A 17,189-nucleotide genomic window follows, 5' to 3' on the forward strand; every position below is an offset into this window, starting at 1 on the left:
ATTTGCACATGGGGTGATGGCGTTAAGAACTAGAAACAAAAACATGTTGGTTAATATGCATGAATCATGGGTCCTCTCAAATCATCAAAATCAAATCACCCCTTTTGCGGGTTACCTGTTCAGCCATATTTTGGATTTGCCGACTTAACGGTACGATCAGCGTTTCAGGTTCGATCAACATTTCAATTTTTACAGTTTGACAGTTTAACAGTTCAAACGATGGTTTGGAGGTTGTAACTAACCATGCGAACCGAACATCATTAGTAACTTTTTAATACAAACTAACGATTTTTAAAATATAAAACGGTTCAAACTAACTTTACAGGTTAGGTTTCTCATTTTCGAAACCATAGTTAAAAAAACATCCATGGGAGACAAGACAACTTATAGCAAAATGAAAACAAGATCATGAAACTCTTAAATTAATTCAGTTTTCTTGACACATTAATTCATTATACATGAACTGCTAAAGAACCACAAATATTAATCAAACTAACCATACATAAAAGTGTTACATTTTTGAGCGGACCTTTGCGATAAGTTCACGTCTGAGAAGTTTCCCTGAAGCGGACTTTGGAACGCTGTTCACAAACGTCACTCGCTTTAATCTTTTAAAAGGTGCAACCTGCAATGCAACGTTTAATTTCCAATCAGAATTCAGAAATGAAATTTGTGCAAAGTAATTATATAGTAATGCGATATTTACCTGCTCAGAAATAAATTTCATGACATCTTCTTCGGTCAGCGAACTGTTTGGAGATTGGACCACAAATGCAATCGGGACCTCGCCAGCTTCAGCATCAGGGTACCTAGTAGAAAGATTAATGCGGTTTTAATGATTATGAACTGGATTTAAACAGTAAAATTTCGGGGAGTGAATTTATGACAGGACACAATATTCCCGGTTTTGAGTTAGATTCAGGTCAAACCTGCGAACCCATTTAGCTAAACGAGTTGGATTCTGGTTGTCTTGGCGAGTTCGCGAGTTGACCCATTTAACCTATTTATTTAAAAGAAAAAAAATATAATGTGTTTTATGTCATAACTTGGTTGAGTATTCTCTGCCAAAGTTTTGAAAATTTAAACAGAAATTGACCTTAACTTTTATAATCTAAACGAATTTGTTTCGTATACGTTCATATTTCTCTGTGGTATTATAGAGTACTGATATGTACATAAAAGAATCAAGTTAAACGGGTCGTATTCATGTCAACCGGCGAATATGCATGTTGTGTTTGGGTTCATGTGTCCAACTCGATTTTTGGGTTCATGTCGTGTTCGGGTTTGTGCAAATAATTGGGTAGCAAGTTTGAAAAAGATTATATTATTATGGCTTACGGGATTACTGCAGCATCCAATATTTCAGAATGTGAAAGCAAAAGTGCTTCAAGCTCTGCTGGTGCAACCTGAAAATTATGAGCATAGAGTAAACATTAAGAACTGTTTTAATCTTTTTTTTTTTTTTTTTCATTTTGAAATTCGATAGGTTATTGTTGTGTTAAATCTGATTAAAAAAACTATACTGCTACAACAATAATATCTACATTGAAAGAAAAATGATTTATTTATCTGCATGAACAAAAATAGAATCTTTATCTGCATGAACATAGCATGTTTTACCTGAAAACCTTTGTACTTAATGAGTTCTTTGATTCGATCAACAACAAAAATTTGACCCTCGTCATCAAAATATCCAAGATCCCCGGTATGCACGAAGCCCTGCTTATCTATTGTAAGCTTTGTAGCTTGAGGATTGTTGTAATAACCTGAAAATGGATAAAACATAAAACCTCTTAAATCGTTGTATTCCAAAAATAAGATTATTACTAAAATAATATAATTTCGGTATTCACAAAAATTATCTACAAAAATAGTAAACATTGTGGAAAACAAGTGTTTTGGGTCGGTCCGGCCCTTAATGAACAAAAATGACCCGTTTTGACTTTTTATCCAACCGGCACATTTTGACAACCGACACGTGCTAGTGTTGATAATAAAAGGAGCATACCTTGCATCATGTTGGCTCCTCGGACCCATATTTCACCCATCTGATTAGGAGGAAGAGGCTTACCGCTATCTACACTAACTATTTGGGCCTCAACTCCAGGGATAAGCCTTCCGGCTGAGCCCGAGTGCCGCGGTCCAATTATTGGGCTTTCGACTGAAATGACCCCGGTCGTTTCAGTCATACCATATCCCTGTTATACACACGATTATTATATTTTGTAAGATTAAGAAAGGGGGTAGAAAATATATAACAAAACCATATGAATGTAAACAATTATACTCATTGTAATAAGATCATGAAGACTTGAATGATGTATGGTGTCTTGTTTTCCTCACATATTTTCAAGATTCTAAAAAGCAACAATAATAACAAGATCAAAGCAAAATGATGTTCAAAATGGTGTTCGGTAGTTGAAGAGCTATTGGGCAGTTGGGCCCGTCCATAAGCGGTTGGGCCCAATCACTGCCGTATAAAATGGGACTTAACAACACTAGAAAGGGGTTCCTTCTTTTATCCAAATTACTAGCTAGTGGTGTAAACAAGCCAAACCGCTCATAAGATACTCGAGACCAGCTTGCTAAAAGCTCAAATTCAGCCTAGCTTAGTAGCTTAAATGGGATATAGACTGCTCAAGGCTAAAAATAAGCATGTTTTATAAACAAGCCCGACCTCAAGCTTCACTTATTGAGCTCTAGTATACTTGCAAACCAAAACAAGCCTATTATTTATATCTTGATTTAATATATCAAACATATATCTAAATAATAATATTTATAAAATAAAATATATTTAATTAATAATTATTATTTTTATACATAAAAATTATAATTAACAACACAAATAAAATTTATTATAAAGGTCTATAAATAAACTAAAAAGTAATAAAAGAGCCGAACCCGAGCTAAAACTACTTACAAACCAGGCTCAAGCTTTAAAATTATAGCTCGAAACAAGTCGAGCTCAAGCGTAGACTTGGCTAGCTTACATAATAACACCAGTACTACTACTTCTACACACACACACATCAATGAAGACATGCAAATTGGAATACCAAATTAATGTTGATCCAAAAGAACATAAAAGTATAAAACAATCACAAAAATAACCAAATAGGCAAGTAGCCATGTGCACATATGCATTTGCAGTAAACAAACAATACCAAGATAGATCTGCATCATTGAATTCATAAATGCATAAACACACCATTTAAAGTTAAAAAATTTCCAACAAACAAAACTGTAAATAAGATCATGAAGTTTACCTGAAGAACCGCAACATGAGGCAGTCTCTTACCACACTCCTCCATCAACTCCTTCCCCAAAGGCGCAGCACCGGACCCGATCTGCCTCAACGACGACAAGTCAAACTTGTTGACCACATCCTGCTTAGTCAAAGCAAGAAACACAGGTGGCACAACCCATAAATGTGTGACTCTATACTTCTCAATATTCTTCAACATCCCACCAAAATCAAACTTCCTCATTGACACAACAGTATTCCCTTCTTGTAACTGCCCATACAAAATAACCCCAAATCCAAATATATGAAACATTGGCAGAAAACACAAGTACACATGATCTTTCTCACCCATTAACCTCTGATCAGAAGTCAACATTTGCGAAACCGCGATAAAATTCATATGACTCAAAACCACACCTTTACTAACACCAGTTGTCCCAGATGAATACAACAAGCATGCAGTATCATCACCTCTAATCGAAACATTAGGCAATTCCGAAACCGACCCAGATTTCAAAATCAAATCTTTATACCCAAAACACCCTTTAATTGAACTCTCTGATCCCAAAAACATAACGGGTAGACCAAAGTTTGCAACTTTATCATACAAATCTTCAACAGTAACAATCAATTTGGGTTTGGAGTCTTTAATTTGCTTAGATATCTCTTGAACAGTGTACTGTGGATTAACGGTGGTGACGATGGCGCCAAGGGCGATAACTGAGTACGCGCAAACCGGGTATTGGATTGAATTGGGTGCGAAGATGAGTACGACGTCGTTTTTGGTGATACCCAATTGGGTGCTTAAGGCGTGTGAGAGTTTAGCGACGGTGGTTTTGAAGTCGGAGAAAGTGAGTGATTCGCCGGAATCGGAGTCGAATAAGGCGGGTTTGTTTGGGTAAGATGAGACGTTGCGGAACAGGAAGGAGACCACTGATGTGGGTTTTGGCGGGATGGTTAACGGTGGCCGGAGTGATCGGAATATTCCGTCACGGCCGTACCCGGATTTCTCCATGGACTGTGGTGGTGGTGTAGAAGATGAGAACTTGGAAGTAATGATTTTTGTTTGAATGGAAGTTATTATTATATTAGGCTGAGGGGTGTGGGGCGCTAACCTGGGCGCGAGAGCCCCTCCGCTCGCGCCTCCAGGCGCTAACCCCACACCACCGGGGCGCGAACCGGGGCGCGAACGGGGTGCGAGCGCGAGCCCCCAGGCAGGCGTGAGTGTGGTCGCGGGAGAAGAGAGAGAAAGAGCCGTTGAGCTCGCCCAAAAGAGCCGTTGGAGCTCCGAATTGTTTTAAAAAAAAACCTTAAAACCTCTGTATAATACCCGAAATTACTCTCATTTCAACCATATCAAAACACAATTTCACCTTACAAACTCTTATATAATATCCCAAACTCCTATATAATACCAAAAAATGTCTGGAAATTGGTACCCAAACCTAGATTCAGATTATATTGACGACGATTTATGGTCGTCACCAGACCAACCGATGTTTTATTCGGGGCCGCAAGAAACATCCGGCTTTCAACCATCCAACATACAACCGTCTCATAACTTTGTTGTTCCAGAGACACAAGAATCACACGGTGATGCTACGGGAGCAAGAAGACGCGTCCACCGGAAAAAACAACTTGCAACGGACGGGCCGGGACCGGCTTCGACTCCGAGGACGAAACGGAAAACCACTCCGTGGTCATCGGATGAGAAGGAAGCCTTGTGTCGGGCTTGGATAGTCATTTCTGAGGATCGGCGTTGCGGTAATTGTTTTAACGTTTTTAAAAATGATTTTTAATAAAAAAGTTAAATAAAAAAGTTAACTGGAAATCTAATTTAATTATTCATTTTGCAGCCGACTACCAAAAAAGCAAGGTTTTTTGGACAAAGGTTAGGGAGACGTTCTATACGCTCGTTGGGAGTACAGAGCGAAACGCCGATATGATTTCGGGTCGGTGGTCCGAAAGCAGAAAATTTGTCGGCTTGTTTACTAATCTTTTCAACAGGAACGCCGGTCGTATGAGACCAAGTGGCAGTGATGATTTGGCGGTTTACAATTTCACTGTCGAAGAGTGGAGGCAGGAGTGTTTGCGGAGGTATGGGATGGTGAAGACGTGGGACGATTTAAAGTTGTGAGAGAGGTTGAAAAGGTGTTCCAAGTGGGTTGAGCTGGTGGCGCCGGACCTTGATGCGGAAGTAGGGCCGAAACGGACTAAAACTAGTTCGTCTGGAGCGTATAGCACTTCCGCCGGGTCGGATTGCCGCGTTGGATTCGACCTAAACATTGCGGGGGAGGAAACGTCTTCACCGCCGAGGAGGCGGCCATTGGGAAGGGACGCCAAGGGGAAAAACCGGCTGAGGGGGGAGCCGTAAACATCGTCGATCTTGTTGAATCCCTCAATAAATTCAACAAAACCATGGAGGTGGTATCTAATGACAAAAAGGAAAAAAGTCGAATGAGAGATTTGGACTTCCTTACAAGAGACTTCAGTAACCTAAATCCGGTCGATCAAATGCTGATGGAAAAGCAAAAGGAACGTATCCGAAAGAGGTTGATCGAAGAAGACCAAGCCGAAGAATAACAATAATGTTTTTTTAGTACTTTAATTTTTATTTTATTTTTAGATATTAATGTGTTTTTTTTTAATGTGTGTTTTTTTTAATAATTTATGAGTTTTTTTAATAATACGTTTTTTGAATATATTTATAAAAAAATAAAAAAAAATCCGCTGGAGCCCTGCTGGAGCCCCTCCACACCAGGGCCAGGGGCTCCAACGGGGGCTCCAACACCCCCTTTATCCAGTTTCTCTCTCTGCCATACGTCACAATATTATTGGCTGGAGCCCCCACTCGCGCCCCCAGTATTTCTTGGGACGAGCAAACATCATATATTCATATCAATAGACCATGGGCATTGTTTGGTAATTAGATTGAGTTGGTGTTCTTATAGTAATTTCTAGAAAATAATCTTAACTATAGTATCGTTAGCTTAGAATCACATTACACATCGATTAAAACATTATTAGATACGTTAAGTTGTTATACACATAATAACTATGTGATGCATTCTTGTATCTCTGAAAGATTTTAACTACATTGACCAAATAAAGATTTTTTAATGGAATACTGAGTTATAAGCTTTAGTTTATGATCTATAAACAATCAAAATTATCAATTAAGTTATCTGAAGGATAATCCCAAGTGTGGAACTTGAAAATGGATGGTTCAAAATGACCAAATTATCAAATTAGTGGTGTTGATTATATAAGTTAACCTTACGTGAACTAATCCCCTACAAGTGAATTTCAGCCATTAAAATTGGATTTGAATTTGGACCGCTACCTAATAAAAACATGCATGACCTTTTTTAGTAAAAGATGCGACCTTTATTTTATTTTTTTAAATAGCACGGATTAAACGGGTTGAAATTTTGTGAAAATATCAAATGGAGGCTAAACTTGTTTTAGATTATCAAAAGATGTTTATACGATATAAACATTTGAAATCGAGTTGGATTTAACTTTGGTTTTGGAACCACATATATCCAAATCATGCTTATGAAGGTCGAGTATGTAACTTGTACACATCTATAACTATAACTCATATATATATATATATAAAGGATAAAATACAATAATCCTTTATCGTACATTACGTACGCGACACTTCCAACCGTTAGATTTTCAAAACCCAAAATCACAATTACACTCATATGCTCGTCCATCTCCCTCATTCCGTCTCTACCACCAGTCGCCGACATCAGTACACCTCCTTCACCTCCGCTCGCCGGCGCCATCAACACTCTTCGTCACCATCATCGTCGTCAACAACAAACTCATCGGAAAAACGCAAAACTCGTCACATGTTTGTTTAGTTGAATTGAAATTGAAGCCAATTGATCGGTTAATCTTTGAAATCGATTCACTTAATCATCAATTTGAAGCTTCAATCGATCAATTTTGAGTTCTGAATGATGGGTTTTTGACATTGAACGTTTAAAGCTAAAAACGTTTTAGCTGAACGTTTAAAGGTTTAAAGCATATTAACATAACGTATTAGCTTTAAACCTTTAAACGTTCTGTTAATACGTTTTAAACCTTTACACGTTCTAAAGGAATTTCAATGATAAAAGAACGTATAAATGATTTTTAGTTACTTTTTCAACCTAGAATGTATAAATGATTTTTAGTTCTTATTTTTAGTTACGTTTTAAACCTTTTAAGGTTTTTAGAATGTTTTTTTTCATATGATTCTTCCTTATACGTTTTAAACCTTTAAACGTTCTATTAATACATTCTAGGTTTATACATTTTATTTGTGATTCTAGGTCGAAACTCTGCCTTAAATTGTGATTCTTCTTATACGTTTTGATAAAACGTTCTGTTTTATTTGCAGGTAACGAAAATTTTTAGGGTTAGATAATTAACTCAATTAGTTTGATATCGATCTGCAAATTAGTTTAATACTGATCGACGGTTGAATTATATTGATATGGATGGACGTTCAATGAATCAATTGATGAATTAGATCATAGAATTAAATTTAAGTTATTTACAATTATGCCACCGCATGAAATTGAAATCGACGTTCAAAAAGCTCGCGTACCTAATGTACGATAACCGATTATTGTACGTTAACCTTCCCCTATATATATATATATATATATATTCGAGCCGAGGGTCTCACCGAAAGCAGACTCTCTATTCCTACGAGGTAGAGAAAAGGCTGTCTACATCTTACCCTCCTCAGACCCTACCATAGCTTTGCTATTGGTGGGATATACTGAGTACGATGATGATATATATAGGTGAATTTTAAAGTGTAATCTTCTGTATTGAAATACGACATAAATGATAGAAATGAATCAAATCAAAGCACGCGTTAAATTTTATTGAATTTTGTATCAAGTCATGTGCGTATTTGTGGTACATGGTTAATAATATTTGCACATGGGGTGATGGCGTTAAGAACTAGAAACAAAAACATGTTGGTTAATATGCATGAATCATGGGTCCTCTCAAATCATCAAAATCAAATCACCCCTTTTGCGGGTTACCTGTTCAGCCATATTTTGGATTTGCCGACTTAACGGTACCATCAGCGTTTCAGGTTCGATCAACATTTCAATTTTTACAGTTTGACAGTTTAACAGTTCAAACGATGGTTTGGAGGTTGTAACTAACCATGCGAACCGAACATCATTAGTAACTTTTTAATACAAACTAACGATTTTTAAAATATAAAACGGTTCAAACTAACTTTACAGGTTAGGTTTCTCATTTTCGAAACCATAGTTAAAAAAACATCCATGGGAGACAAGACAACTTATAGCAAAATGAAAACAAGATCATGAAACTCTTAAATTAATTCAGTTTTCTTGACACATTAATTCATTATACATGAACTGCTAAAGAACCACAAATATTAATCAAACTAACCATACATAAAAGTGTTACATTTTTGAGCGGACCTTTGCGATAAGTTCACGTCTGAGAAGTTTCCCTGAAGCGGACTTTGGAACGCTGTTCACAAACGTCACTCGCTTTAATCTTTTAAAAGGTGCAACCTGCAATGCAACGTTTAATTTCCAATCAGAATTCAGAAATGAAATTTGTGCAAAGTAATTATATAGTAATGCGATATTTACCTGCTCAGAAATAAATTTCATGACATCTTCTTCGGTCAGCGAACTGTTTGGAGATTGGACCACAAATGCAATCGGGACCTCGCCAGCTTCAGCATCAGGGTACCTAGTAGAAAGATTAATGCGGTTTTAATGATTATGAACTGGATTTAAACAGTAAAATTTCGGGGAGTGAATTTATGACAGGACACAATATTCCCGGTTTTGAGTTAGATTCAGGTCAAACCTGCGAACCCATTTAGCTAAACGAGTTGGATTCTGGTTGTCTTGGCGAGTTCGCGAGTTGACCCATTTAACCTATTTATTTAAAAGAAAAAAAATATAATGTGTTTTATGTCATAACTTGGTTGAGTATTCTCTGCCAAAGTTTTGAAAATTTAAACAGAAATTGACCTTAACTTTTATAATCTAAACGAATTTGTTTCGTATACGTTCATATTTCTCTGTGGTATTATAGAGTACTGATATGTACATAAAAGAATCAAGTTAAACGGGTCGTATTCATGTCAACCGGCGAATATGCATGTTGTGTTTGGGTTCATGTGTCCAACTCGATTTTTGGGTTCATGTCGTGTTCGGGTTTGTGCAAATAATTGGGTAGCAAGTTTGAAAAAGATTATATTATTATGGCTTACGGGATTACTGCAGCATCCAATATTTCAGAATGTGAAAGCAAAAGTGCTTCAAGCTCTGCTGGTGCAACCTGAAAATTATGAGCATAGAGTAAACATTAAGAACTGTTTTAATCTTTTTTTTTTTTTTTTTCATTTTGAAATTCGATAGGTTATTGTTGTGTTAAATCTGATTAAAAAAACTATACTGCTACAACAATAATATCTACATTGAAAGAAAAATGATTTATTTATCTGCATGAACAAAAATAGAATCTTTATCTGCATGAACATAGCATGTTTTACCTGAAAACCTTTGTACTTAATGAGTTCTTTGATTCGATCAACAACAAAAATTTGACCCTCGTCATCAAAATATCCAAGATCCCCGGTATGCACGAAGCCCTGCTTATCTATTGTAAGCTTTGTAGCTTGAGGATTGTTGTAATAACCTGAAAATGGATAAAACATAAAACCTCTTAAATCGTTGTATTCCAAAAATAAGATTATTACTAAAATAATATAATTTCGGTATTCACAAAAATTATCTACAAAAATAGTAAACATTGTGGAAAACAAGTGTTTTGGGTCGGTCCGGCCCTTAATGAACAAAAATGACCCGTTTTGACTTTTTATCCAACCGGCACATTTTGACAACCGACACGTGCTAGTGTTGATAATAAAAGGAGCATACCTTGCATCATGTTGGCTCCTCGGACCCATATTTCACCCATCTGATTAGGAGGAAGAGGCTTACCGCTATCTACACTAACTATTTGGGCCTCAACTCCAGGGATAAGCCTTCCGGCTGAGCCCGAGTGCCGCGGTCCAATTATTGGGCTTTCGACTGAAATGACCCCGGTCGTTTCAGTCATACCATATCCCTGTTATACACACGATTATTATATTTTGTAAGATTAAGAAAGGGGGTAGAAAATATATAACAAAACCATATGAATGTAAACAATTATACTCATTGTAATAAGATCATGAAGACTTGAATGATGTATGGTGTCTTGTTTTCCTCACATATTTTCAAGATTCTAAAAAGCAACAATAATAACAAGATCAAAGCAAAATGATGTTCAAAATGGTGTTCGGTAGTTGAAGAGCTATTGGGCAGTTGGGCCCGTCCATAAGCGGTTGGGCCCAATCACTGCCGTATAAAATGGGACTTAACAACACTAGAAAGGGGTTCCTTCTTTTATCCAAATTACTAGCTAGTGGTGTAAACAAGCCAAACCGCTCATAAGATACTCGAGACCAGCTTGCTAAAAGCTCAAATTCAGCCTAGCTTAGTAGCTTAAATGGGATATAGACTGCTCAAGGCTAAAAATAAGCATGTTTTATAAACAAGCCCGACCTCAAGCTTCACTTATTGAGCTCTAGTATACTTGCAAACCAAAACAAGCCTATTATTTATATCTTGATTTAATATATCAAACATATATCTAAATAATAATATTTATAAAATAAAATATATTTAATTAATAATTATTATTTTTATACATAAAAATTATAATTAACAACACAAATAAAATTTATTATAAAGGTCTATAAATAAACTAAAAAGTAATAAAAGAGCCGAACCCGAGCTAAAACTACTTACAAACCAGGCTCAAGCTTTAAAATTATAGCTCGAAACAAGTCGAGCTCAAGCGTAGACTTGGCTAGCTTACATAATAACACCAGTACTACTACTTCTACACACACACACATCAATGAAGACATGCAAATTGGAATACCAAATTAATGTTGATCCAAAAGAACATAAAAGTATAAAACAATCACAAAAATAACCAAATAGGCAAGTAGCCATGTGCACATATGCATTTGCAGTAAACAAACAATACCAAGATAGATCTGCATCATTGAATTCATAAATGCATAAACACACCATTTAAAGTTAAAAAATTTCCAACAAACAAAACTGTAAATAAGATCATGAAGTTTACCTGAAGAACCGCAACATGAGGCAGTCTCTTACCACACTCCTCCATCAACTCCTTCCCCAAAGGCGCAGCACCGGACCCGATCTGCCTCAACGACGACAAGTCAAACTTGTTGACCACATCCTGCTTAGTCAAAGCAAGAAACACAGGTGGCACAACCCATAAATGTGTGACTCTATACTTCTCAATATTCTTCAACATCCCACCAAAATCAAACTTCCTCATTGACACAACAGTATTCCCTTCTTGTAACTGCCCATACAAAATAACCCCAAATCCAAATATATGAAACATTGGCAGAAAACACAAGTACACATGATCTTTCTCACCCATTAACCTCTGATCAGAAGTCAACATTTGCGAAACCGCGATAAAATTCATATGACTCAAAACCACACCTTTACTAACACCAGTTGTCCCAGATGAATACAACAAGCATGCAGTATCATCACCTCTAATCGAAACATTAGGCAATTCCGAAACCGACCCAGATTTCAAAATCAAATCTTTATACCCAAAACACCCTTTAATTGAACTCTCTGATCCCAAAAACATAACGGGTAGACCAAAGTTTGCAACTTTATCATACAAATCTTCAACAGTAACAATCAATTTGGGTTTGGAGTCTTTAATTTGCTTAGATATCTCTTGAACAGTGTACTGTGGATTAACGGTGGTGACGATGGCGCCAAGGGCGATAACTGAGTACGCGCAAACCGGGTATTGGATTGAATTGGGTGCGAAGAAGAGTACGACGTCGTTTTTGGTGATACCCAATTGGGTGCTTAAGGCGTGTGAGAGTTTAGCGACGGTGGTTTTGAAGTCGGAGAAAGTGAATGATTCGCCGGAATCGGAGTCGAATAAGGCGGGTTTGTTTGGGTAAGATGAGACGTTGCGGAACAGGAAGGAGACCATTGATGTGGGTTTTGGCGGGATGGTTAACGGTGGCCGGAGTGATCGGAATATTCCGTCACGGCCGTACCCGGATTTCTCCATGGACTGTGGTGGTGGTGTAGAAGATGAGAACTTGGAAGTAATGATTTTTGTTTGAATGGAAGTTATTATTATATTAGGCTGAGGGGTGTGGGGCGCTAACCTGGGCGCGAGAGCCCCTCCGCTCGCGCCTCCAGGCGCTAACCCCACACCACCGGGGCGCGAACCGGGGCGCGAACGGGGTGCGAGCGCGAGCCCCCAGGCAGGCGTGAGTGTGGTCGCGGGAGAAGAGAGAGAAAGAGCCGTTGAGCTCGCCCAAAAGAGCCGTTGGAGCTCCGAATTGTTTTAAAAAAAAACCTTAAAACCTCTGTATAATACCCGAAATTACTCTCATTTCAACCATATCAAAACACAATTTCACCTTACAAACTCTTATATAATATCCCAAACTCCTATATAATACCAAAAAATGTCTGGAAATTGGTACCCAAACCTAGATTCAGATTATATTGACGACGATTTATGGTCGTCACCAGACCAACCGATGTTTTATTCGGGGCCGCAAGAAACATCCGGCTTTCAACCATCCAACATACAACCGTCTCATAACTTTGTTGTTCCAGAGACACAAGAATCACACGGTGATGCTACGGGAGCAAGAAGACGCGTCCACCGGAAAAAACAACTTGCAACGGACGGGCCGGGACCGGCTTCGACTCCGAGGACGAAACGGAAAACCACTCCGTGGTCATCGGATGAGAAGGAAGCCTTGTGTCGGGCTTGGATAGTCATTTCTGAGGATCGGCGTTGCGGTAATTGTTTTAACGTTTTTAAAAATGATTTTTAATAAAAAAGTTAAATAAAAAAGTTAACTGGAAATCTAATTTAATTATTCATTTTGCAGCCGACTACCAAAAAAGCAAGGTTTTTTGGACAAAGGTTAGGGAGACGTTCTATACGCTCGTTGGGAGTACAGAGCGAAACGCCGATATGATTTCGGGTCGGTGGTCCGAAAGCAGAAAATTTGTCGGCTTGTTTACTAATCTTTTCAACAGGAACGCCGGTCGTATGAGACCAAGTGGCAGTGATGATTTGGCGGTTTACAATTTCACTGTCGAAGAGTGGAGGCAGGAGTGTTTGCGGAGGTATGGGATGGTGAAGACGTGGGACGATTTAAAGTTGTGGGAGAGGTTGAAAAGGTGTTCCAAGTGGGTTGAGCTGGTGGCGCCGGACCTTGATGCGGAAGTAGGGCCGAAACGGACTAAAACTAGTTCGTCTGGAGCGTATAGCACTTCCGCCGGGTCGGATTGCCGCGTTGGATTCGACCTAAACATTGCGGGGGAGGAAACGTCTTCACCGCCGAGGAGGCGGCCATTGGGAAGGGACGCCAAGGGGAAAAACCGGCTGAGGGGGGAGCCGTAAACATCGTCGATCTTGTTGAATCCCTCAATAAATTCAACAAAACCATGGAGGTGGTCTCTAATGACAAAAAGGAAAAAAGTCGAATGAGAGATTTGGACTTCCTTACAAGAGACTTCAGTAACCTAAATCCGGTCGATCAAATGCTGATGGAAAAGCAAAAGGAACGTATCCGAAAGAGGTTGATCGAAGAAGACCAAGCCGAAGAATAACAATAATGTTTTTTTAGTACTTTAATTTTTATTTTATTTTTAGATATTAATGTGTTTTTTTTTAATGTGTGTTTTTTTTAATAATTTATGAGTTTTTTTAATAATACGTTTTTTGAATATATTTATAAAAAAATAAAAAAAAATCCGCTGGAGCCCTGCTGGAGCCCCTCCACACCAGGGCCAGGGGCTCCAACGGGGGCTCCAACACCCCCTTTATCCAGTTTCTCTCTCTGCCATACGTCACAATATTATTGGCTGGAGCCCCCACTCGCGCCCCCATTAGAGCCCCCCACACCCCTCAGCCTTATATGATTATGGCTTTATGAGCGTTGAATAGTATTTATTTACGTCGTATTTTAAGGGGATATAAGATGAAGTACAAACTTTTAGGGACTTTTTTAAATTATTTTGTAAAGTTATGAATATATTATGGCTTTAGAGGATACCCGACGGTGACTCTTTAGGTGTTTTGGAGTGAGAGGCAGGAGAAAGTAGCGAAGAGTAAACAGGTACGGGTACTGAATCGATACCAGCGTTGTCATATTAATTTGGTATCGACTTTTTTATGTTTTGTGATCAATATTGTATCGGTACTGGTATTTTCTAAATATTTGCCTTTGTTACCGGTATCAATATTTTAGGAAAATAGAAATCGAGAATTTCGATAGCAGCACCGGTCAATACCAGTTTGATACCGAGCTCATCCCTAGGCGAAAGTGATATGGAAAACATAGAGGGTGAGAAAGTATAATGTCTCTGGTGTGATTTTAACTACAAAATTGAAAAACATTGATGCCAATGTTACGTAGGTATGGGGCTCTCAATAACTTTTCTATAATAAACTCGTAATGGCTTAACTAACAATAAAATTTTTACTTAATATGTAAAGTGCTTAACGCCTTCTCGCTAGTTTTAGAGTCAATGCACTAACATTTGTTATTATTAGTATGTCTTTACCGATTTATGTTGTGCATGTTATTTCGAACTTGTAGTTATAACTTTGTATAAATATATAGATCGAATGATATAGCTTTAGACGTTTAGTCTAATTTGTAACTTTAAACCTTGATAAAATATTTGTTTTGATATAACATTATGGCGTTTGGTGTTGCATGCTTTGGACTAATAGGTTCAAACACTCTCATTGAGCTCTCCAGGAAAGTAAACGGGTATCGCGGTTGATTGGAATTTATACGAATTACTATCATGAGACAAGAAACTCAACTACCGGTGTTGGCACCCTTCCAGTTACTACATGCTCATCACGTTTTAGAGTTACATAAAGCATTTATATTATAAATATCTTTTGTTTAAAAGATTTATGTTTCTTGCTCTATAATAAACGTTGATTGACAATGACCTTTGTATGTAAAACTTTACGTTTCTTAATTATAAAGAAACATTTCTTTTTGTAAACCTTTATAGATGAAAAGCTTAAATATATTTATAATAACTTTCCAAGGTTTAAGCTATATATTCGATTATAATCTAAGCTATGTATTGAAATGACTTAAAAATAACCCCTGCCTTAAAATGGGTAGCACTTCGACCTTACATAGTGTGTCGGGTTATGAAACTTCAAAACTCTGGAGTGGTATCGGTATGGCACATACTTTGAGAAAACGGGAATGGTTTGGTGTTTGGGATGAATAGAAATGAACTCTAAAGTATTCTATTTATATTGTTAGGAAACTTAATCAATAAGCACGAGGTGTTACTAGAACTCGGCATGTGTCATTCTTGCGATGACTCATGTTATTCTGTGATGATATGTGGCGACAGATGTCATTCCCTTTGATTAGTCATCAGCCATGTGTCATTCCATCCGATTAGTTATCAGCCATGTGTCAATTTCATCTAATTTGTCATCAACCATGTGTCGTTTTCCTATATTTATTTTAGCTAAATGATTAATTGGTACTTTAACTTCCAAAATTGTCAAAGTTCGTATTGAAATTTTTCTGTATGTTACATCCTTTTTTAATATAAAAATATGAGTGGATGAATGTGATTGGTTGGATTTAAATGTAGCCTTGAGCACTTTTGCCTGGTAATGCAACTCTAAATCATAAAAAATGTTATAGTAACTTTTCATATATGCAAAACTACTATACACCCGTCATTAAATTATATGAGTGTATAAAAATGAGAAAAATAACAAAACAAGTATTTGTGGGTAAGATAAAAATAAAAACTAGATGTGAGTTTTTTTTTAAAGAAAAAAAGAGAGAAATTTAAAAAAAATATGTTATATATAGTTAAATCGTATTCCGCAGGATAAAACATGGTTGAGAGGATAGCTTTGGTATGATTTGGTATGATTTGTGTGTTTTTGTGAATAAGAGTTTAGCTTTGGTACGATTTGTGAATAAGAGTTTAGCTTTAACACGCAGGTGTGATTTGAGGATCAAAAGATTTATAAGCAAATAAGACATATCCATATGCTTCATCTCTATCTTGACTTTTTAATTGTGCTAACAAGATATTTTGCTCGTATTATGATTTTCCACCAAATGAATAAAGTCTGGATATTGTATAAATTCAGTTAGTTGAATGAATAGAGGAACGACATAATTTATAGAATAAAATAATTGAAAATATGACTAAGCAATGCGTACCAAGTAAATTTTATTAGTTTATGCATTCCATCATTCATGGCGGAAATATATACTATTTTATGGATTTATTTCAACTTCATTTAACATTAGAGATCGGTTTTAATGTAAACGTAAACTATCAAAAGCACGTAATCAAGTTTTAATGTCATTAATTGCATATTTAAAAATAAGAGTAAAATGAATACTATACTAGTAAAAAATCCATAAAAAAAATATTAAGGTTTATTATTTGAAATATGCGTAATAAAAGTAACCGGACATCATATAGCATCAAAAGCCAATGATCCCCAAGTTTAAGTGGTTGAGAATAAACACTCAAAGATTTTATTTAAAAACAGGAGTCAGGAGGTCTTAGGTTCAAGTTGGGCCAGAGGGTTTCTCACCTATGATGGATTTCCTCCTAACAATGTCCGGTACTTAGGTAACAGAAATGACCGGATACGTAAGTGGCCCGCCAACAATTTAGATATTCAAGTGACCATTCATAAAAATATAGCATCAAAAAAGTCATTTGAGCTGGTCCCATACTTTAATACTCGGATGTGATTTAAA

General features: G+C 37.0%; 2 protein-coding genes across 2 annotated transcripts; both read right to left on the minus strand.

The window, feature by feature from the left end:
- Positions 1 to 486: 486 nt before the first annotated feature.
- Positions 487 to 4,267, minus strand: LOC143633101 (putative CoA ligase CCL7). Its single transcript, XM_077101450.1, has 6 exons — positions 3,270 to 4,267; positions 2,009 to 2,198; positions 1,621 to 1,766; positions 1,339 to 1,406; positions 707 to 809; positions 487 to 625 (listed from the first exon to the last, which is right to left on the minus strand). The coding sequence occupies exons 1-6, from the start codon at positions 4,260 to 4,262 to the stop codon at positions 512 to 514; spliced, it is 1,614 nt and encodes a 537-aa protein (XP_076957565.1). The 5' UTR covers positions 4,263 to 4,267; the 3' UTR covers positions 487 to 511.
- A 4,408-nt stretch (positions 4,268 to 8,675) lies between these two features.
- LOC143633102 (putative CoA ligase CCL7) lies at positions 8,676 to 12,456 on the minus strand. The gene is made up of 6 exons (XM_077101451.1): positions 11,459 to 12,456; positions 10,198 to 10,387; positions 9,810 to 9,955; positions 9,528 to 9,595; positions 8,896 to 8,998; positions 8,676 to 8,814 (listed from the first exon to the last, which is right to left on the minus strand). The coding sequence occupies exons 1-6, from the start codon at positions 12,449 to 12,451 to the stop codon at positions 8,701 to 8,703; spliced, it is 1,614 nt and encodes a 537-aa protein (XP_076957566.1). The 5' UTR covers positions 12,452 to 12,456; the 3' UTR covers positions 8,676 to 8,700.
- Between the last annotated feature and the right edge of the window lie 4,733 nt (positions 12,457 to 17,189).

Source organism: Bidens hawaiensis, unplaced genomic scaffold, assembly GCF_021521415.1.
Source record: "Bidens hawaiensis isolate Kalapana, Puna unplaced genomic scaffold, B.hawaiensis_p1.1 tig00006617_1, whole genome shotgun sequence".
Classification (NCBI taxonomy): Eukaryota; Viridiplantae; Streptophyta; class Magnoliopsida; order Asterales; family Asteraceae; genus Bidens; species Bidens hawaiensis.